This window comes from Chenopodium album, chromosome 15 (assembly GCF_948465745.1).
Source record: "Chenopodium album chromosome 15, dcCheAlbu1.1, whole genome shotgun sequence".
Classification (NCBI taxonomy): domain Eukaryota; kingdom Viridiplantae; phylum Streptophyta; class Magnoliopsida; order Caryophyllales; family Amaranthaceae; genus Chenopodium; species Chenopodium album.
Window position 1 is genome coordinate 11,699,375 of NC_137848.1, and position 21,259 is coordinate 11,720,633.

Below are 21,259 nucleotides of genomic sequence, written 5' to 3' on the forward strand. Positions count from 1 at the left end.
CTGCTCGGCTCTGCTTTGCTCTGCTCTGTTTCAATCTGCTCTGCTCTGCCCAGAAGCTCAAAAGAACAGGGCCTAATATAATAACGAGTAATCAGTAAATCAAATACTGTGCGAGTTAATTGAAATTGACGGAGTAAACTCTATGCTGGGCTTTCACTCTCAAATTCTCATACCTCTCGCTTGTCTCTCTGTAGTGCCCCATTTATTTTCTCGCCTGAGCCGGCGACTAACACCAGGTAGACACTGTCAATTCCTCTCCTATCTTCTCTCTTTTCGTAGTTTCAATTTATCAAGACCCTAACTTGTCATGCTTTTGATTCAATTCTTCTGATTTTATGCGCGTGTTTGATTAATACTAAGTGAGTTGTATGAAATTATAGTTGATAATCAGTGTTGAGAGATATTTGTTTATGTTATTTTCAGAATTAAACCACCATTATATTAATAGAATTGCATGTGTACATTGGTATACTTTATAGCATATGTTTTGGGGTTGGTAGAAAAATAAGTTTAAATGCAAAGAATAAGATTGAAATTATTGAAAATTTGGGTTGTTATATGATTTCATGACCCCTTGAATTCATCTTGAAGAAGGTTTCCCATCATATATCGCCTAATGATGTAGGGAAAGTTGACGTCGTAGATTTGGAGAATTGGGTAAGAGACATTGTATAGCCTTTTGATGCCACATATTACCCCGAAATTTTGAAAATTAAGGTGGGATTATTATTTTATGCAAGAGGAGAGGCCAATAGCTGTGGACAACGTTTTAGCCGAAGTTAATTTCTCTAGGGAGACTTATAGGAAAAGGTATTACTCGACTTGTTGAAAAGGCGAAAACAACAAGAATTCATGAAGTTGACTCTAGTGGGAAGCATGACAGTGAAAAGTTTATTGAGCTCTCTAGATTGCCTCACACATTTTATCCCTAGAATGAAGAGGAGAAAGTGAGAAGTATGAGGAAGGATTGCACTTTGGACTACAAAAGTAGTACTTTGTTGGATTTTTCTTGAAAGCCTTTCAGGAAGCTTATGTAAGAGCAATGAGAATCAACATTGATACGAGTGATATTGTATACAACCGGGAGAGTCTTCTTACAAGCTGTAAGAAGAATTGTGAAAGAGCAATCAGCATCAAATCATAATGACATTGCTATTTTATTTTAATTAACATCAATAAAATGATTCAAAAAAAAAAAAAAATTAACATAAAAAATAGTCAAAATTGATACGAGTGATATTGTATACAAGCACTAACATTTAGTCAAATTTCTATTAGTCTTGATGAGCTTTGATTTTATTCTTGGCCAGGTTTGACTTCTAAGTTTTGGAATTGGTCTGGTCTGCAAAGTCCCAATTGTTTGATCTCCGTGAGCAGTGCACTTTCAGTGTGCACCTGAAGTGTGGCACTGGTGGTTGTGGTGCAGCGACTTTTTGGCAGATGAACAAGGAAGAGAAAGTACTTGTTTCTTCTCAGCTCTCACTCTAGTCTCAGGTATTACTTCAATTTGCCTGTCATTTATAAATTCCCCTTTTAATTCCTAAGTTCTGATAAATTGTTATCATTAGTTTATTTCTTTTAGGCCAAATTATATTATTTCATACTCAAACATTTCCATCCATTATTAGTGATTAGAATTATGCCTATAGACAAGATTGTGGAAATGTTGCCCCCTAATTGATGAATGATTAGTGTGATTGATATCTTAATTTTATTGCTACTACATCTCTTATCATATTATAGTTCGTTAATTGATATTTGGGGAGGAATCGTTTGCAACTACAGCTCCAAGTTATGGGAGTCATTGAAGATGGTACTGCAAAAGGACTTTTACCTAGTGAGGAATTGTTTGCAGTCCACTACCCTGCATATCCTTCATCCATGTCGCGTGCTGTCGAAACCCTTGGTGGAATTGATGCAATAGCTAAGGTAAATTGTAGAATTTTGGAACCAATTAAATGCAACAAATATTTAGGGTTTTAGGAATTGTTCTCTGAATTCAAGGTCAATTGATGCAACTGATAAAGGTTTAAAGGTGGCTTTTTTTTTCCATACAAAGCCTAGATAAAAATTTTGTCAAATTACCTGCTTTGCTTGCTTCTGAATACTGCTAAAAATGATTTTATTTTATTTTATTTTTGGGATCAGATGAGATGCAAATCGAATAATATAGCATATAAAGACTGGTTGAAGATTATGTTATATGACATATCATATTTGATAATCATAGGTTATGTTGGACATTGGTGGGCTAATACGTAGTATAGCCGTAATTTTCATTTACTCTACTATAGTTTACTTGCTAAAATTGTGATTTTATGAAAGTAAATTATATAGTAAGTCTAGCAAATTCTTTCTAGGGACAATTCGATAGTAATTCTTGTTTTGCAATAACTACCAGATTTGAGTCGGTTTATTAATATTGAAACGTTGTATCATGTAAGTAGAATCTGCAAACTCTGAGCAACTTAAAGTAGTTGATGGTTACTTTTGCTTTCATTGTGTGCAGGCTCGCAGCTCCAAGTTAAACAAATTGGAGCTTCGTTTCCGTCCTGAAGACCCATGTTCACATCCTGCTTTTGGCCAGATTTATCCTTGTAATAATTTGCTGTTGAAAATATCCAAGGGGAATAGTGGTAGTATTCAAAATAATAATTATAGCAGCAGCCAATCCAAGGATTGCAGTCCTGAAAAATCTGAAAAGCCTAATGTTCTCTCTGCCGATATTGTTGCTAGAGTGCCAGAGGCTTATAATTTTACTGGTGAGCAAACTATGATTTATTTCTCTCTTTGAATCATTTTGTATCATTTGATTTGAGACATTTATAAAAATTTAATACAACTTGTAGTTAACTAGAGGGGGGGTGGGGGGAGAGGAGGGGATGGTCTTCTTACAGATATTTTTTGTGTTTATCTCTCTAATAATAATGGGTAGGATTCTGAGGTATCACTGAACATGAAACGAAGAATTCTCAATGTATATGTTTGTATGTGCCTTGAATACTGCATATGTATCTTCTCACTAATTTACACAGGGAAGGCATGTTGAGGAATTTAATACACCAAATGCGTAGTTTTTCTTTTGAATTTGTTTTAGCAAATATGAGTTGTCACTTGTTGGGAAAAAAAATATACCTTGTGCAATATCCAGTTTGTATAATTCCACGCTAGACTTTCCAACTGAATTAAGGATAGACTGCTATTGATATTTTTGAACCACATAGCTAGAAAAGCTAAGAATTGTGTCATATGATCTCTGAAGAAAAAGCTAAGCTTCCTAAATCAATTGATTTGTTATGAAGACTTGAAATTATGTGTAAACTGCCAGAGACTACAGTATATATTGATTTTCAAAGAGCTATTATTTGTCTATGTTTTCAAAGAGCATGAAAGAAAAGTGAAACAAGGACTCGTAAATTTTGTCCTCAATGTACTTCTCAGTAAATGTGAACAAGTCTTGAAATGACTCAAATGAGGCTAAAATGTTGTTGTAATGTTAAGTATTCTGTTTATATATTTAGAATATGGTTGTGTCAGGCATTCTAATATATATTTAGATTACAAGATTTATTTATTCCTTGTTTCCTAGTCTTTGAAGATTCTCCTCCTCCTTGTTTTTTTGTTTCCGTGCTAGCGGTGCTACATAGGGTATCAGGTTCTCACTTTCTATAGAGGTTCCTACTTACCTTGTGAGTTGTGACTCAACATCTTTGCTTATCTAACTTCCTGCAGGAGGACCATAACTTCACATTCTCTTACTATGGACTAATATTCTTCTAAACAACAGAGACAAAGTTGCCTTAAGAACTGTTACATAGATCCGTTTATGATTTTTGAAGATTGATTTAACCAAAGACGTCTTTTTCATAGCATCTTTGAACTTCACTTGGTTCCATAGCCACATCGACCTTAAATGTGATCAGGGAGTCTAATTAGATAGTTCAGTAAGTGCAGTCATATTTCCCGAACTTTTTATTTATTTATTTATTTATTTTTCATGTAGGAATGGTGGATTATCAGCATGTCCTTGCTGTACATGCTGATGCTGCGCAGAGGAAAGGAAGCTATAATGAAGTGAAGGGACCATTTGGTAAAATTGTTTCCTTTATGTGCAAGTATGATATTTATATTTTGTATTCAATTATTTATGTTCTCGTTATTCGAAATTTACTTTCACAGAAAAGGGAGATCTTGGTGACGCTGATGATGAAAATTTGATGATGCTGGTACCTCCACTGTTTTCACTGAAAGATGTTCCCGAGAATATAGTGTAAGCTATAGTTTTGCTTCTATGAGCATTTTAAAATTGAATTAATAGGGGTGGTTGAGCGAATTGCTTGTCCTTCGGATTTTGCTGTGGATGTTGGCGTTGTTGAACTGTTTTTCCTAAGCTCTTATCATAATAGATATAACTCCTATTGTGATTTAGTTTCGTGATTGTCTTTTTTTTTTTTCTTTTCCCCAGTGTACCTTTTATCTTGTTTTAAAATATTTAAGATAAGTAAAGATATCCTTATAAGAAAATTTTGGATAACCACCTTTGAAGTTCATGTATGAGTAAGCACCAATCAGAAATTTTAATGATGAAGTTTCCTTTTGATAAATACGGATAATAATGAAAAAAGGATCTATTTACTTATTGTCTTTTTATTTCCTAGTGCACCTTTTAATTTGTTTTGGAATTTTGAAGATAAGTTAGGATATCCTTGTTTTAATAATTGGGACAAGATGCATGAGAGAACTTTGGATAGCTAGCTTTGAATTTCATGTATGAGTACAATCCAATCAGAAACTCTAACGATGAATTTTTCTTATAGATAATATGGTGTGCTTTGGTTTCAATAATACTAGTACACTACTATATTGTGTTGGCCATGGCTGTTTCAATCTTATTAAAATTGATTATTTTACTGAACGTCTGAATATTAGGGAGTGAATCAAGCCTGTGTGAACTCATTTGTTATGCTTTCTTATATACTTTTTAGGTTGAGGCCATCGATTACATTGAGTTCCAAAAAGAAACAGGAGGGAGTTGTACAACATCGGTGGGAGGTACTTTATTTTTCTTTGCAGCTCCTACTCTTTATTGATGAGATATATGACCAACCATTAGTTTGAAGTGAATACGTGAGATGATTTTTTGTTTAATAAATGACTTTTGGTTCTTTCTATGGAGCACAAAGTAGAGATTATCGATGTTTAAATTATTATTAAAGAGTCGAAAATTTCTCAAATTGAAGAGTTACTTCTATATTTCATGGTCATAGGCATATGTGCAATCCAATTAGGTTTCATCTTGAATGTTATAATATTGAACCATCCTTTAAACCTTAGTGTCTACCTCTATGATGGCTGGACAACCTATTATATGTCGGCAGGCAGCAGCAACTTGTAAATTGCATAGCATGTGGTATTCACATTCTCACAGACATCTTCATAGCATCCTTTAGTTTCTGCTTGAAGTTCTTGCAGTGACATGATTATATCGAGTTATATATGGGGGATTATAAGCTGTAATGCTGTGTTCTAGTCATTACTACCAATCTCATATACACAAACAGATTACTGAGTCTGCAGTATGCATACAGGTTTGGGTGACATATTTGATGTAATCGACATTTTGAAAGGCTCTGAAGGGTTGTGTAGAAAATAAAATTTATGGACCTAAAGTGTGTCTTAGGTAAGACTCGTAAGAGGCGTGGTTTTAATTTATCTGTCACAGGTCAATAATTTATGATGTACACAAACTTTATACTTACTGCAGATACTCTATTTATGAAAGACTTTCAAACTGCATTGTTGATACTTGCTAGTGACTGCTAAGAGTGCTTATATTTTGAAGTTGAGGTTGTCTTGTGGGATACTTCTACATATATTAGCAGTAGAAGGTTTAAAGGAAAATTAAGCACTAGAAGGTTTAAAGGAAAATTTTCTATGCTCCTTAAACATCTTATAGGTTATAGCTGCTGGGGTTAATGGTCTCATTATATTGGGATGGCCACCAAGGCATAGTTTCCAAATCTATTGATGATCACTATATGGTTGCTTTTGTTTTACTATGTTGTCATTCTTATGATGACTGAAATAAACTGATTTCTGATTCTTGGCAGTAAAAATAACTGTTAATTTGGCTCATGTTTGTGGAAATACTTGGACTTAGAAACAGTTAGTCCTTATGTTTGTCTGTGACTCTGCGAAAGTGGGTTACATATGCCGAATGACTGATATGCCTTTTTCCTTTATGCAGATGGAGATTGAACCATGTCTAGCAATCGATTTCAATATCAAAGATATCCTCACTTGGAGATCTATTTCTGAAAACCTTAAGTACTTGTATTCTTGTGAGGGTTTCGGAATTTATTGCATTATCCATCTGATTGTCTGATATTGTTTATGAGATTTATTTTCCTTTGTTAGAGAATACTTAAAAGTTACGTCACTTGTTCAAATTTTGATATACAGTGTTTCAATTTCTAACCTGAAATATCTGTACTATCTACCTATTGAAGGCACTTTATTGTGCTATACTACAATTAAAAGTACACATTACTATCCATCTTTCCCTGTTGCTTAGTAGCACTTAACTATCATACAGATTCCTAAAAGAGTTAACTGGGAGGAATACATATCACGAGGATCAGATCAATGGAAATGGCAGATGGTTGTGTCTAACTTGTTTGATGAACGACCCATCTGGACAAGAAGCTCTATCCATGAACGCTTGTGTAAAGAGGGTCTGAAATTTGGAGACCATATGCTTAAGAGGTTTATTCTGTCATTGTTATCTTTATGCTCTTCTTTCAATGTTGATGTGGCAAAAATCTGTAGGTTTATATATATACAAATTTTCATTTGTGGCTTTTTATTCTGCTGTTTGGTGGTACAGGCTTCTTTTTCGGAGTGCATACTACTTTGGAAGTGGACCGTTCCATAGGTTCTGGATCAGAAAAGGTTATGATCCTCGCAAAGATCCTGAATCTCGCATGTAAGTTCATTTATAAATTTATCTATGGTGCTAAATAGCCTAAATTACTGTCTTTATCCTTTTTGCATTGTGCACTGAGAGTTGTTCTTGTTACACTCCTACTTCTGTTTGAGCTTGCAGGCCATGGTGAGTCAAGTATCTTAGATCAAATCAAGCAACTGCTTGATGATTTCTATTTTCCAGTCATGACATATTGATAATGCTTCTAAAACAAAATTTGCATGAAATTATATTATTATCATAATTTTGTGATAATATTGTCAAAGTTGCCTACGTGTCTTACTTGGAAAATTTATGTTATTACATCACCTGGTAGATTATGTATGTTGTGTTTACGAGCAGTAGCCCTTGCTTATTCAATAGAAACAATTGTGAATTTGTAATACGAGGTTCAGCTTGAAATTTTTTTTTTTCCGCAAATATTTTTATATATTCTTTTTACGTGAAGACAATAGGATGAAGATGTAGAATGATGATTAGTTTATGTCTGAAAAAAATGCATCTTTTGGACTTATGTCCATTTAGCTCTCTTTCGGGTCACATAAGATCGAAGAGAATGAAACGCACGTAGCAGTCACTATAGCAGTTCCTTCTGATCCTAGAAAACGTCCGAAAAAACCAGCTACGGAACTACCAAGCAAGGGCAAAAAGACGATAAGTAAATACATAATTTCGAGTGTGATCAAACAACCAAAAATCAGACAATGACAGAGCAACGAGTAAGGGGCCATGAAGACAACCCGCCGCTGGAACTTGCTTTGCTCTCTCTCCGCTCGTTCCCACCAGCCTTCTTCCCACTAAAGGCCAAGAAGGTTTTTTCACTTCCTTCACCCTAGCGAAAACCTCACAAACCTTCTTTTATTGGCCTGTTACTCTTAAAGGGGGAGCTCCTCATTGGGAGGCCATTCATCAATCTCTGCATTACGGTTTTACAGTTTGATTTGGGCAATGTGTACACCCCTAAATGCCCCTTTTGAGGAATGCTCTGTTTTCTTTCAGTTTCTGGAAAAAAAAATCACGAAGCAGAATTAAATTTCATGAGCCATTTCTGGATGATTGCTTGGCTTAATAACTCCTGAATTATAAACAATTGAATTAGTCATCTTTGATCTTTTTTTCTTTTCCTTTTTTTTGGGAGATTGTTCTGTGCCTTCTGGCTTAATTGGCCACGTGAACCTTTGATGTCTCTGAGACTGCTAATTTGACTGCAAGGATCTCTTTTTCAATTTCAACATGTCATTTGAACTCTGAAGAGGTGATAGTTAACCTAAGTCAACCTTAGATGTCACTGAGACTGCTAGTTGACTGCAAGAATTTCTTTTTCAATTTCAATGTGTCATTTGATCTACTGCAGGAGTAGTTAACCTTGGTTAACCTGAATTTTGATTTTACTATCGTAAACTTTGACAGATATCAAAGAATTGATTTCAGGGTTCCCCCATCTTTGAGAGGATATTGTGATGCTGCTAGTGGGTAAGTTAGCTGTTTGATTTGATCTCTAATAAAGTAGTTTAGTTTTTGTTTCAATGTGATTCTGATTTCTGATGACATTTTGATGATTAATGTTTAGGTTATGTTTTGTATGATATTTGTTCTGTTCTGTTATCATAGTCAATGTAATTAATTGATTTAAAAAATGGTTACACTTGCACTTTATTTACTTTGGATAATATGACCTCTTATTGTATTATTCTTTTCTTATAATATACTACTGTACATTATTTTCATTATCTTTTTCTTACAATATTCCACTTTTTTCTCTTTCCTGTCTTACTTTTCCAATGAAACCTTGGCTCTAAGTCTTCTAATGAAATGAGAAGTGTAACCATTATTTCTAATTGAAAGCGTATTAGCTATGACATCATAAACTAGATCAAGTGTGCCAAAACCACCGGAATCCAGAAAGACTTTTCAACGGTTACATTTGGTTTATTAAGCAGGTATTAAGAAAAAGAAGTTGGGAGTATGTACAATGAGAATATTTGTTTTGGGAGTAGTTAAACATTTTGTTAAGTGGAAATATTTGCTTTGGGAATGGGAATAGTTGCAGTGGAAGTTAGTAATACGAGGGTAAGTGTTATGGGAGTGTGAAAATATGGTGGTAAATGTGTAAAATTAGTATTTTTTTTTTTTAAGAAAGTTCAGAAATGTAACCATAGAAAGGATACACCCGAAATAGAATACGTAACCATAGGAAAGTGAGGGAGTAGTAAAAATAAAGTGCTTCAAAAAGTTGTTAACTAAATCAATTTTAATTTTTTTGAAAAGTTTACAGGTCAGAAATTGACCTACTGAAAAGTTGTATTATCTGGAAAGTAGTATTAGTAAAAATAAAGTGCTCAAATATCTATAATTAACTGATTTTTGTTTATCTTGTAAACGTTTATTTTACAGAAAGAAGCATAACTGGGAGGATTTGTGCGCATTTCGGGTTTTTCCTTACAAATGTCAGACTTATTTTCAACTTTCTGAACTTGCCGATGATTACATTCAAAATGAGATACGAAAACCTCCAAACCACACTGTTTGCACTGTTAGTCTGTTCTCTAATCCATTTTTTTTTTTTATTTTTTTTTTAAATTTATTTGATAAATATTTAATTACATTACTTCCTAGTTCATCTATATAACTGCCAGGCTTCCAGCTGCTCAGCATTGGTTAACAATATCCTTCATTGCAATGCTTTCTAAGACTATAACTTTGGTGTCGTCTGCATAATTGCTGTCTCTAATCTTGTCATAAAGCTGAAGCATATATTTGAAAACTGCCATGTTTATGTGGTATCAGGTTTATCATTATGCATTACCATATGAGCTTTTGCAGCCACCTGAACGGATTTATTAGGATGAACTTAAATTGTACAGTTATAGCACAAATAGCTAAAGAAATCAGTTTATAGAGGATTTACTTTGTAATTTCTCATTAGCTTCCAGCACCCTTGCCTTGTCATTAATTCGTAATCTTTGTGATTCCTTCATTTTCTTAAATGAATACTACTTTAGATGCCATATATCTATCATATGTTCATTATACAGGATCATTTCATCTTCTCTTTTTTTTTTCAATGCTATGCAGTGTTCAACGGGATGGTACACATCATATGTTCTTGATAGTTTAAGATTAGGTGTTGCAGTGAGGTTTTTATCAGTGTATCCTCTAGACGGTGCTGAATCTTTGCTGAAACGTGTTTCTGAAAAATTTGAGAAGTCAAAAAAGATGCGCTACCAAGTAAACAATCTCAAGCCCGGGGAAGAGGGTGAATTGCAAGCTAATCCAGGTTTATTCTATTTTTTTCACTTCTTCAGCACTCAGTAGGTTTATTGTTGATTAGCTTTCTTTTAATTATCAACTTACTCCCTCTATAATTATAGCGGTGCTTTGCTTTTATCAGTAGTAAATGTTTGCATTTTATAACTAGTTGTCGTATCTCAGCCTTCTCGGGCTATTTCCTTTATAGTTTCGCCCATTGCTTGCTTGTCAGATATTGACTAATTCTGTCATAGCAGAGCTGACAGGTGATGAAGATAAAGGAGATGACGACGATGACGATGATGATGAAGACAATGAGATTGAGGATGAAGATGGTGAAGAGGAATTGGACATAAATGACACTGTATTCCTGGTGAGATTCATACACTTGGTGGTTTTGATCCAGATTTTTCCTCAACTACAGGCCACGGTTGGGTTAGATGATGTTAATAGGCTACGAGTAGATATCTGTTTTGTATATATCCCCTTTCTAACGACATGTGTTTTGTTCTTATGTAGGATGGAGACGATGCTGATTTCACCCTGCAGTCTGATTCCTGTATCCACGTATTGTGCTATTTTTTGTAATAATACTTGTAAACCTAGTTGTGGCCATGCCTTGCAGAAGTGAAGCTGTGCCGATTCTGTCTCTTACAATACAATGTCTTTAATTCTTTATTGTTGTATGTAGCTTTTTCCCCTTTTAGATACATGTTCAACACCAATTGTATCTCCTTTACATAGTTCAGATTTGGGTGCAGAGAACATATCAAGAAATTACCTGCAGGAACTATTTGAAAGCTTTCCATCTACAGGAGCTTCTAATCAGCAGTTGGATGGTGCAGATGTCGGGGAATATCAGATATATGAACAAGACAGTGATGGCAACTACTCTGATGACTATTAAGGTTTGTTTGTATCTGCATAAATATTCTTATGCTACAGCCTATGATTCGATTTTTTAAACCTGAAATTCACATTTGTATGATTGTATCTGCTCTCCATGAACAGTGCAGGGAGAGATGAGAACTGAAGTTGAAAAAGTGTCATTCATCTGCTTGCTAAAATGACAGCTTCAAAAATGCAAATTTGATTCTGTTTGCACTGGGCCTCTTAAGGTTAACTGTATTGCTAATCTCCAGCCTTCCAAGTTTGGTGAATAAATAACTAAATAAGGTTTGAGAAGGGCTGTAGGAAATTTTAGATAGAAGTAAAAAGGACATTTGTGTAGCCGATCCCACTTATGGGATTAAGGCTTTAATTGATTGATATAAAAATGACATTTGTAGTTACACTTTTGAGTTTTGACTAATGAGTTATCCTAGCATTTTTGGCAATTTTTTTCTCTGTTGGTTCTGTCTAGGAATGGCAACGGGTCGGATCTGGACCGGGTCTAGATGGACCCGGATCCAGATCCATTTTTGTATCTAGGATTCAGATCCGACCCGAATCCATCGGGTCTGAAAAATGAAGACCCGGATCCAGATCCGACGGGTCCACGGATCCGGGTCCGGATTCGGGTCCAAAACGGGTCCAATATATTTTGCCTAATTTTTTGCAATAAATGTAATGTTTGGGTCAAAAAATTTATTTTAAACTTCCGTTGGGGGTTATTAATTTCAACCTTAATTAATGTTATACACCTAATCTAAAAACACAAAGTAACTAACTTATACACTTATATTTTGTAATAAAAATTATAAACAACGGAAAAAAGTACGATGCTACATATACGATGATATATTCCATATGAGCATCCAAAATTCATCTCTTGAAAGGGCTAATCTTTATCACTACTAACAGCATCAACATTTTAAATAAAGAAACAAACAAATTTTTTTTTTTTTTTTTAATATGTAAAATAAAAAACGGGTAAACGGATCTGGATCCGGGTCTGGGGCTAGACCCGGATCCAGATCCGTTTTTTGTCAGCAGGACCCGGATCCGTTGGGTCCAAAATTTGAAGACCCAGATCCGTGAAAAACGGATCTGGATCCACAGATCCGGGTCGGGTCCAGATCCATTGCCATCCCTAGTTCTGTCTTGGCTGTCAACCTTTTTAATGATTACATGGTTACACCCACGGTCTCACCGGGTAATTTCCATTTTTTTTGTCCATATTGGCTGGTATACAACTTTGAACCGTCAATTTTTTCATTTATTTTTGCTCATTCATAAATACTACTAACCGTACTAAGTATAAAATTGATTGTAGGAAGAATTGGTTTCAACTATCTTTATTTGGAAAATATATACATTAAGATAGACTCGCCAACTTACTAAACGTTTTCACAAGTTCAGCAAAAAAAAAAAAAAAAAAAAAAATGTGATTAAAGTAAAGAGTATATTTCAAAACATTGCTAGTAATTTTGGGGTGGATAGAATAATATAACAAAATAAATGATATAAATGAAAGGTTTTTAATATAATAGAAAGTATGAAAGGTAATTATTTTGATAAAGCAATAAAAGAAAGATAATTAAAACTAATTTTGCTTGAATTATACGAGGTTGCGTTTGGATACTCGCATTTAATTTGAAATCATTGATTTTAATTCCAGAAAGCTTGCGTGAGAGAGCTTGAAGAGAGAGAAAGCTTGAGTGAAAGAGAGGCAGAGAGCACGAAGAGAGAGAGGGGGAGAGAAAATGTCATTAATTTTGAGGAGTTGGATTTCAAATGATGGGTTTTTAGATTAAATTTCATATTTTGATATATGGACTAATGTTTTAATTAGGTTGGAATTGGGCCAATTCTAAATCCAAATGTTTGGATTACCCAAGCATGGCTAATCCAACATTTCAAATGAAATACTTTAAACCAAACAGGCCATGAAGTATTTAGTAACATGCATTGCAATGAGATACCGAACATTTTCAAAGAGTTTTTTTTTTTATTTTTTATTTTATTTTTTTTATTGTAGGATGGTCATTTTCATTATGTATTTTTTTTTTTTCTAATAAAAACAATAAAACATTATGTATATTTATCTTCACATGAATACAAAGATAAATTAAAGTGATTTACTACCATTTTTTTACTCTGTATGTAACCAAAATTAATCAATGAGGAGAACTGATACTCCCAACTCTCCAAGTAGTTTCTTAAAAAGGAAAGTGCAATATCAATTCCAACACCGTTGCAACGAATCAGTCCCAAGGCAATATAGCAGCATCGTGGCCTGGTGGACGCCCAAGGGCTGCCAACAACAACAAAAAAGATTTCTTTTCTTACAGGGCTTTACTTTGAATATGAACACTCATTTTAGCGCGCTATCTAGTGCACACTTGTACATAGAATTATCAAAATAAAGTTTAAAACTTACCCTGTTGAATATTCTAATGCTGGAGATAATACAAATTTGAATAATTAATAAAACTGAAAATCATTGACAAATGCTGAGATAATACAAATTTGAATAATTAATACTAATGATTGGTTTGCAAAATGTACAAAATATAAAAAATAAATCAGCAACTACAAATCTACAATAATATGTAGACAAGGAGCAAATGGGTTCCTTTGAATAAAACAATCTGCAAGAAAAAAATTCAATTGGTTTGTATAATCTTCTATTCTAGAATGCTAAACAACCCTTTCTCTCCTAGAAATTCATCCACCGGCATAGCGAGAACTGTTTAACTGCTTTTCTATTCATAAGAATCTCTCTTTCCACCTTCCAAAATAATATATGAACAAACAAAAGAAAGTTTCCATCTTTGATTTGTACTCAATCTAAATAAAAGAGAGTTACAATCTTCCTAAGGTTCTTCGCTTCTTGACATGTTTCCATGAGTAATTTGCTGTCATGGAATGCAAAACAAATAACCTGCTGAACTTGTGAAATGATGTCCATGTTGCATAACCTACAATTTAATTAAAGTTATTCCAAATTACACAATCATGGTTCATTGGTTCTACCTTTATCATAATATGAAAATTGGAAACATAACAAATAACACATAATTTTAAAGGACAAAATTGTTTAACTACAGTAGTAAATATGTTTTTATTAAGGAATTTTTTTCCCCCTAGTTGACGATATAGTAAAACACATGGATATAATGTTGACAATAATGTCAACTGTTAACACATTTGTGGAAAGATTTGCATTAGTTTAATCAAACATCAATCTAAAGGGCTTTAATGTGAATTGTCAAGTATATGAGAAATCTTTATACCTGCTGGCTTCTAACAAAGGTAAGTGATCATTATATGGCTTTTCAATGACATTCTTTACCTGTAAAAGGATAGGCTTCAGTGACACTAAATAGGGTGAACGAAAAATCCAACGAAATTAGAAGCAGAAAAAGGAATTCCAATTACATTTTGTATAAAATACAGCAAAGCCAAATCATGCAAAACAAAGATGGACTCAAAGATAAGTAGTTGTCTTTCAAAAAAAAAAAAAAAAAAAAAAAAAAGATAAGTAGTTATCTTTCACCAAAAAAAAAAAAAAAAAAAAAAAAGGATTAGAGTTGAGTTTAAAAAACAAATTATCTTTTCATCAAAATAACCTTTGCAACATTTGCGAAATAGCTGTCACTGAAATCCTAAAATCACTCATAATGGAGGGTCGCTATCACATCATTCATGAGTTGTGACATGCAAGCCCACATAATTAGATAGGAACGGGAGGAAGGAATTAAGAAGAAATGGGAAGAGATGAGAGAAGTTGTATGACGAGGAAGAGTGGAAGTTCATAGACGAATTTCAAAACACTTGCAAAAAGTACATTAGCTTTTCCATACTAAGTCCACTGCAACTTAATTATCTAATTATAGGAAACTTTAACTCTGTTTAACACAGTGGATGTAAACTACAAATACTTGCCACAAAAAAAGTAATTTAGAAAGAAGGGCCGAGAAAGAAAGAAAGATCGCTACCAATAACAATATTCCCAAAATGTTGAAGGTGACATTTTCACGTACATTAAAAGTTACATACATGTAATGTATCTTTTTCAAAGTAATAATTAGTCTATTTATAATTAAAAATATATGTATTAACATCCAACAACAAAATCTACACACAAATAATGTCACAACGGGGGGAGACAGGAAAAAAAAGGATGGTAAGTCAGTGACACATGAAACATTTCTGAAGACATTCACATTAGTTGCAATAACTTTTTAAAAAGGTTTGGCACATAAAATACCTCCCTCATTTCCCTGTTGCCCCCCTTCCAGACACACACACAATAGGGACAACAACAAACAAAAGTAGGTAATAACATGTTATGCATCAACAATCCCTATTGAAAGGAATTAAATTCTTACTTTAGCCAACAACTCCTGGCTTTCTGGAGGCTGCTTTGCCAAACTTTGAGGTAGAATTACAGTAAGCAGTTCTGGTGTCTCGGCTCTTAGTGCACCTCTAATGACAGCTGCATTAGTGCCTGAGGCACCAGAAGTATATATGTGGTTTTTCTGCATAAACAGAATTCGCTCATGATTGAGTGAAAAGAACTATGAGCAGCCAAATAAAATGCAGAAATTAAATAGACATACTGTGATAACCATAGCATAGCTAAGTATCTCAATTAGCTCTTGATGCATGAAGCCCATATTTCTGGTTCCAAAAAATCCAATTGATCTTGGCCCTTGCTGCTGAATAGCTAACAGCTCCTGCAAAATATTTGTCAAAGATGAATTGTTCAAAACAACCAATGACTAATATAGGCATCAGTGTATAACACAGGGGGAATGCCATTTAAGAGAAGTAATGGGATGTTATCAGAATGGTTCTAATAACAAGCTCAAATGCTTAAGCAGGGATCAAGCAAAAGGAGATTGCAATAAAAGAATTGGACCTGTATATAATCAACATCACGAGCAGGTTTGAACTCAGACATCATTACTGTGCTTGACCCCTCCACAATAGACTGTGCTTGTGTTGGTATTTTAGTGCCAGACTCTTCATCAGAACCAAACATGTCAATGACGTTTTCAATTCCAGTCCTTCCTTTGTCCATGTTCTCCGGATTCCTCATATTTGCACCAATCTACCATACCATAAAAACAGTCCCTGGTAGTAAATCATTAGTGAAAACCAAATGTCCACAATTTAAGATGATAAATGATCTCAAGCTGACATGAACTTGACTGACAAGGATTAAGACATATGTGTCTCCAACTCTCCATTAATTTACTTAAAGCACGAGTGCATGACATACAAGTCATGTTCCACAAAATGAGTAATTTTAAGTACTACAATCACGCATGTGACCAAGTGCTAGACTTGTCTATTATAAAAAGGTCCCAAATGAAATGTCAAGTGTCTATCCAAGTTCAATTATCGAAAATCCAACATGGGTATTTGAGGTGTAATGAAGAGTTTAGAGTAACATGACCAAAAAAAAAAAAAAACCTCTATAAAACTGTGCATATATATGGAATTCCAGAAATACAAGATCTTTCATTAAGACAATGCCTAAAATAAGGTGATATTTTATTTAAACATAGATCTTACATTAAGTCATGATCAACGGCTAAAGAAAAGAGAAGCCATTGAGAATTGCATTACTATCTCTAGTCAGTTATCTTTTATGTGTTTGAATACTCTTTAATTATTTCTGATATACAAAGAGACAATGTTATGGATTCCTCACAGAAAAAGTTATAAATGTATAGAAAGTCACCAAAGAAAATGTCCCAACCTTCAAGATTTTAAAACTAACAAATTCACTAGATGCAGTAATTCTTTTGGCTATTGCAACTACGACCTCATACTCTCATAGACTCATATAGATATCACCACTCAAAGCTACCATCTGAGATCCATACCCAATAGAGGAGATGTTGCTTAAAAGCCATCATGTAGGCAACCAAATTGACCAACAATTGTCATCCAAGCAAAGAACATGGTCCATTATATTTGGGTTTTTTTTTTTTTTTCTTTTTTTTTGGGGGGGGGGGGGGGGGGGGGGGTGACGGGGGAGCAACTTAAATTTGCACTGATTGCATTCCACAGTTCAAAACTAAGGCAGAAAAATACAGAGAGGTATTGGTTATGCATTTACTGCATCCAAAGAAGTATGCAGGAAATTTCTGATTATCAAATGGAAGAAGAATAAGAAATTTGTATAATATAAGCACCATTAAACAATCATGCTTGAGCAACACAAATTAACATCCAATCTTTATTTAACACAGTGCAAAAATATAAATAAATATATTGTCATGAGTAGGATTAGAAGTTAGATTCATCAAATAACCTACGAACAGCATAAAAAGATAGCTCTAAAGACCCTGGATACCATAAAAGACCATAACCCCAAAAACATTAGCTGTGTACATGAAACAGCACAAATGTAAATAGCTAATGTGTAGGATTTTTTTAGTATATGTATCTTGAACAAAAGCATGTGTGATAAGCTTCGCCTGCAATAATTCTACTCTATTACTTCACCTCAAATTCAGCCAAACTAATACAGAGTTGCATTAAAAAACCACTTGAGCATCAATATGATCTCATTATTCATCAGGCATTACTCTCAACAATTCTATCTTCCCCTTTTTCATTTACTATTTTTCAGATTCTTCCACCAAAGTAGTACTTGATGAAAGTAAACAAGGACTCGAACTTGTTTAATATTTTACCAAAATAACACATTTTGGAAAGCTATTTCCCACAATGACTAATCCGCAAATTTCATTCTCAAATACGACCGTAACAAACCCACATATTCCTAATGAGTCATCATCTTGCCATGACTCACCCCCTGCACTGCTTATTTTTATTTTAACAATAATTTCAACTTTCAAGAGTTTCTGGTAGTCTTTGACGGTAATTTACTTCCATACCTCCAACTAACAACAATGAAACCGAAAATTAAAGCTCTATAGATATTTGGCAATATTCCACCTCCTTGATACGGGAATATTGGAGAAATAAATGCCACAAATGACTTTCCAATTTTTCATTCTAGTTAATCGTATGGTTATCATTGAAATAAAAGGGTTTAAGGGAGGTTTTGGACAACTTCGGTGCAATCCGGATGCCAAGATCTAGTATATTTCCAGTTGGTGGCTTCAATTAATATGACTTCATTTCTAATTAAACAATAAAACCAGCATTACAGATCCAAGTTGATAATCACTCAATTCATTAACTCCGGCATATTCAAGATATGCGCCTCCATCTGCTAGTCATGAAGGTCCTTAGCATTTGAGTGATTCAAAATATTCCTCTCTGTAAAAAGACCCATGAAACCAGTCCGACCAAGAGAAGGTGGAGCCTTGGTGGTGGTTATGATGGTGCGTCAAAGCAGCAAAGTGCAAGAGGGGAGATGACTTGAAGGTAATGAAACTAATGACATAATTAATGATGGTCTTCTTTTTTACAAAATTAATATGATAGGCACTTGTTTAGGTAATATTGAGATTTTAAATTGCAAGTTATCCAAACTTTACTAATTTGGTAAAAGTCCCGGTTAGTCGGTTACTATAAAAATATCCATCCGCCATCAGACATACTTGATCCATCCGTCACAGTAAGAGAAGGGTGAAACACTGAAACATCATAAAAAGCACACCCAAACTAAATTACTAAACTAAGCACACACAATCACAATGGACCTTTGATCCCAAAAGCACTGGTAATGATCAACCTCACTGAATTTCATGAATGTGGCCATGTGGGTTGATTTTCTAGCTACATATCAGAAAATTGAACACGAGTGAAAGAATTCGACACAAACAAATCCGTTAACTCCTACATTAATGAACCACATGATGCCAAGTGCATACATAACTACATAAGTTACCACACATCCATAAAACAACACTAGCGGACGAAGATCAAACTGATACAAGAGATCTATTCAGAATAGTCACTCCCAAATTGTAGTTTAGCACAGCAACATTACCCAAACACTAGACAGATTAAAATTCAGCTTATATAATTCAACAAAAAGCAAGCATTGTCCATAATTTTATTATACAAACAAACATTTATACACACCATCAAGCCCACTATTTTAAAAAAAGATTTTTTTTAGTTAATTTTCAGAAACAACAAAACCCAGTTCAAATCCAATTAAACCTATGTCTCTTATCCAAATACACAGCAAAATAAATTATTTTTTAAAAAAAAAAAACCCAATTCCCAATTCCTAAATTCCCATTACCCCTTTTCAAGGAAAATTTCAGAAACAAAAACAAAACAAACAAACTCCATAATTCTAAATAACATCTTAAGCAATAAAAACTGGAGAAAACTAAGAGAAAAAGAAATTACCCCAAAACTGAAAGAAGATCTCTTTGGCACAAACCATTTTCGGTGAAATGAAGAAGAAGATGATGGAGAAGTAGAACAGAGGCTCCAATTAGAGCTTGAAGAAGGTTTTAAGGGTGGTGAAGATGGTGACAGAGACAACAACAGCCGCAATGAGGTGGTGGTTGACATGTTTTCCGAGTGTTTTTTGGGGTTTATTTATTTTAATAACACAATTTCTCAAATTCTGAAAAAAAAAATAAATTGTGATTTTGATTTTCTTGGGTTTTTGGATACTTTTAATGATGCCAAATTCCAACCCCACTAAATTTTTTGTGTGTGAGTGTGTGTTGTATGATGAGGAAAGAAAGATGGCGAATCAAGAAACGAGAAAGATAAATATGCTCCTATGATAAACCCAAAAAGGTGGAAGAAAAGGTGAAATAAGGGTATCTTTGAAATAATAATTTTTTTTTTTTTTCTTTATTGTTCTTACCTTGATGATTATCACATTCTTAAATTAATTATTCCAACGTATAGATTTACTAAACTGAGCTGAATTGAACTAATTGGAGCTAAATTGAATTGGACTGAATAGAGGGTGAAATCAATTGTTTATGAGAGAAGGAAATTAGGAACTGAACTGATTGGAGCTGAACTGAACTAAACTGAAATTAAGCTGAAGAGAAAAGGCGCTAAAAAGTGGAGTATCACAAATTCACAATATTTTATTCAAGATTAAAGTTTCTTTGGTTTTCCCAACTTGTTAACATAGGTGATTCTAATCCGTTGAAATAAGAAAAATTACGGAAACTTAAGATGATAACATTCAAACAAATGCAATTGTACGACTGTATCACCACTATTCACTACTCCTTTTGTTTCTAGTTCTTCCTGCATTATTATAACGTAATTATTGTTTTAAAACTGAGTGTATTTTTCATTGTTATGAATTTACTAACTTTCGAGATTAGCTTGTTTTTGAATTAGAGGTTCATTAATTTAGTTTGATCATTTTCATAATTTGTTAATTAGATTTACAAGGATTATACTTATGTTATACTCAGCTTAGGACATGATCCTTTTCAATGAGAATCATCCATGACAAAGAAAGACATTATATAATTATTAGTTTTACTTAAATTAGTAGATATTTGTGGATTTTGTTACACCTAGTGAATTTGACTTGAATTTGACAAATTTATTGCTTTAAATGAATCATGAGTAGCTCACTAAAAAAATGATTTACACCTCTTTTCATGAATGGAGCATAGTGCTAGCATCATTTTGGAGAGTGAAGTCAATTTTCCTTAGCACATGGTTTCTTTAGTTTGGTTTTTGATAAATTCCACTTCTACTATTTTTTCTTTCTAAATATACATACTACATATAATCGTATGTATAATCCGTGCGTTAGCACGGATACAATCTAGTAATAAGAAATCCAAAGCTAAGAAATGCTACCAAGTCACATGCCTGATATGTCTATTTTATATAGTGATTTACCCCCATCCCTTGGTCGTAATTAGTAGTGTTTTTGGCTCTTTAGAGTCACTTTTATTACTAATTTGTGTTTTCTAGTGTTTTCATAGTTTTGGTTGAGTTTTGTAGGAAATTGCACACTTGGAGCATTTTCTCGGGATTATTTGGAGCAACTACAAGCATTGGAAGAGCACGACCATCTTTAGTAGCCCAAGGTCAGTTAGAGTCATTAAACCGGTGATTAAGGGCTCGACTTTGAAGATACCGAGGCATTGGACCGAGTGATTAAAGCCCCAAGGAAGAAATTTAGTTTGGGCCGAAGTTAATAGC

At 33.9% G+C, this 21,259-nt stretch overlaps 2 protein-coding genes across 5 annotated transcripts; one reads left to right on the forward strand and one right to left on the reverse strand.

Moving 5' to 3' along the window:
* Positions 1–123: 123 nt before the first annotated feature.
* LOC145581911 (uncharacterized) lies at positions 124–11,560 on the forward strand. 3 transcript variants are annotated; one of them, XM_081638945.1, is made up of 17 exons: positions 124–236; positions 1,311–1,494; positions 1,786–1,929; positions 2,510–2,762; positions 4,004–4,090; positions 4,180–4,270; positions 4,986–5,052; positions 6,248–6,290; positions 6,594–6,765; positions 6,887–6,985; positions 8,396–8,458; positions 9,380–9,518; positions 10,061–10,262; positions 10,492–10,607; positions 10,754–10,793; positions 10,984–11,142; positions 11,246–11,560. In XM_081638945.1, exons 3-16 carry the CDS (start codon positions 1,795–1,797, stop codon positions 11,139–11,141), a joined length of 1,665 nt encoding a protein of 554 aa, XP_081495071.1. In that variant the 5' UTR covers positions 124–236; positions 1,311–1,494; positions 1,786–1,794; the 3' UTR covers position 11,142; positions 11,246–11,560. The 3 variants fall into 3 exon arrangements, with proteins under 3 accessions (XP_081495071.1, XP_081495073.1, XP_081495072.1); XM_081638947.1 differs by having other exon boundaries at positions 10,501–10,607; XM_081638946.1 differs by lacking the exons at positions 124–236; positions 1,311–1,494 and having other exon boundaries at positions 1,768–1,929.
* Positions 11,561–13,958: 2,398 nt separating this feature from the next.
* On the reverse strand, positions 13,959–19,865 carry LOC145582955 (uncharacterized). Of its 2 annotated transcripts, none has more exons than XM_081640024.1 (6): positions 19,472–19,865; positions 16,044–16,235; positions 15,742–15,858; positions 15,511–15,660; positions 14,413–14,471; positions 13,959–14,097 (listed from the first exon to the last, which is right to left on the reverse strand). In XM_081640024.1, exons 1-6 carry the CDS (start codon positions 19,637–19,639, stop codon positions 13,962–13,964), a joined length of 822 nt encoding a protein of 273 aa, XP_081496150.1. In that variant the 5' UTR covers positions 19,640–19,865; the 3' UTR covers positions 13,959–13,961. The 2 variants fall into 2 exon arrangements, with proteins under 2 accessions (XP_081496150.1, XP_081496152.1); XM_081640026.1 differs by having other exon boundaries at positions 16,044–16,258; positions 19,472–19,608.
* Positions 19,866–21,259: the final 1,394 nt, after the last annotated feature.

What these genes read in the sequence shown, in the direction of transcription:
- LOC145581911 (XM_081638945.1), top strand. Translation starts at nt 1,795, where the DNA reads ATGGGAGTCATTGAAGATGGTACTGCAAAAGGACTTTTACCTAGTGAG. An exon ending in TTGTACAACATCGGTGGGAG is followed by an intron (nt 5,053 to 6,247) that starts GTACTTTATTTT and finishes TCCTTTATGCAG; the next exon opens with ATGGAGATTGAACCATGTCT. An exon ending in TAAATGACACTGTATTCCTG is followed by an intron (nt 10,608 to 10,753) that starts GTGAGATTCATA and finishes GTTCTTATGTAG; the next exon opens with GATGGAGACGATGCTGATTT.
- LOC145582955 (XM_081640024.1), bottom strand. Translation starts at nt 19,639, where the DNA reads ATGTCAACCACCACCTCATTGCGGCTGTTGTTGTCTCTGTCACCATCT. An exon ending in GATCTTCTTTCAGTTTTGGG is followed by an intron (nt 16,236 to 19,471) that starts GTAATTTCTTTT and finishes ATGGTATGGTAG; the next exon opens with ATTGGTGCAAATATGAGGAA. An exon ending in GCCAGGAGTTGTTGGCTAAA is followed by an intron (nt 14,472 to 15,510) that starts GTAAGAATTTAA and finishes ATCCTTTTACAG; the next exon opens with GTAAAGAATGTCATTGAAAA.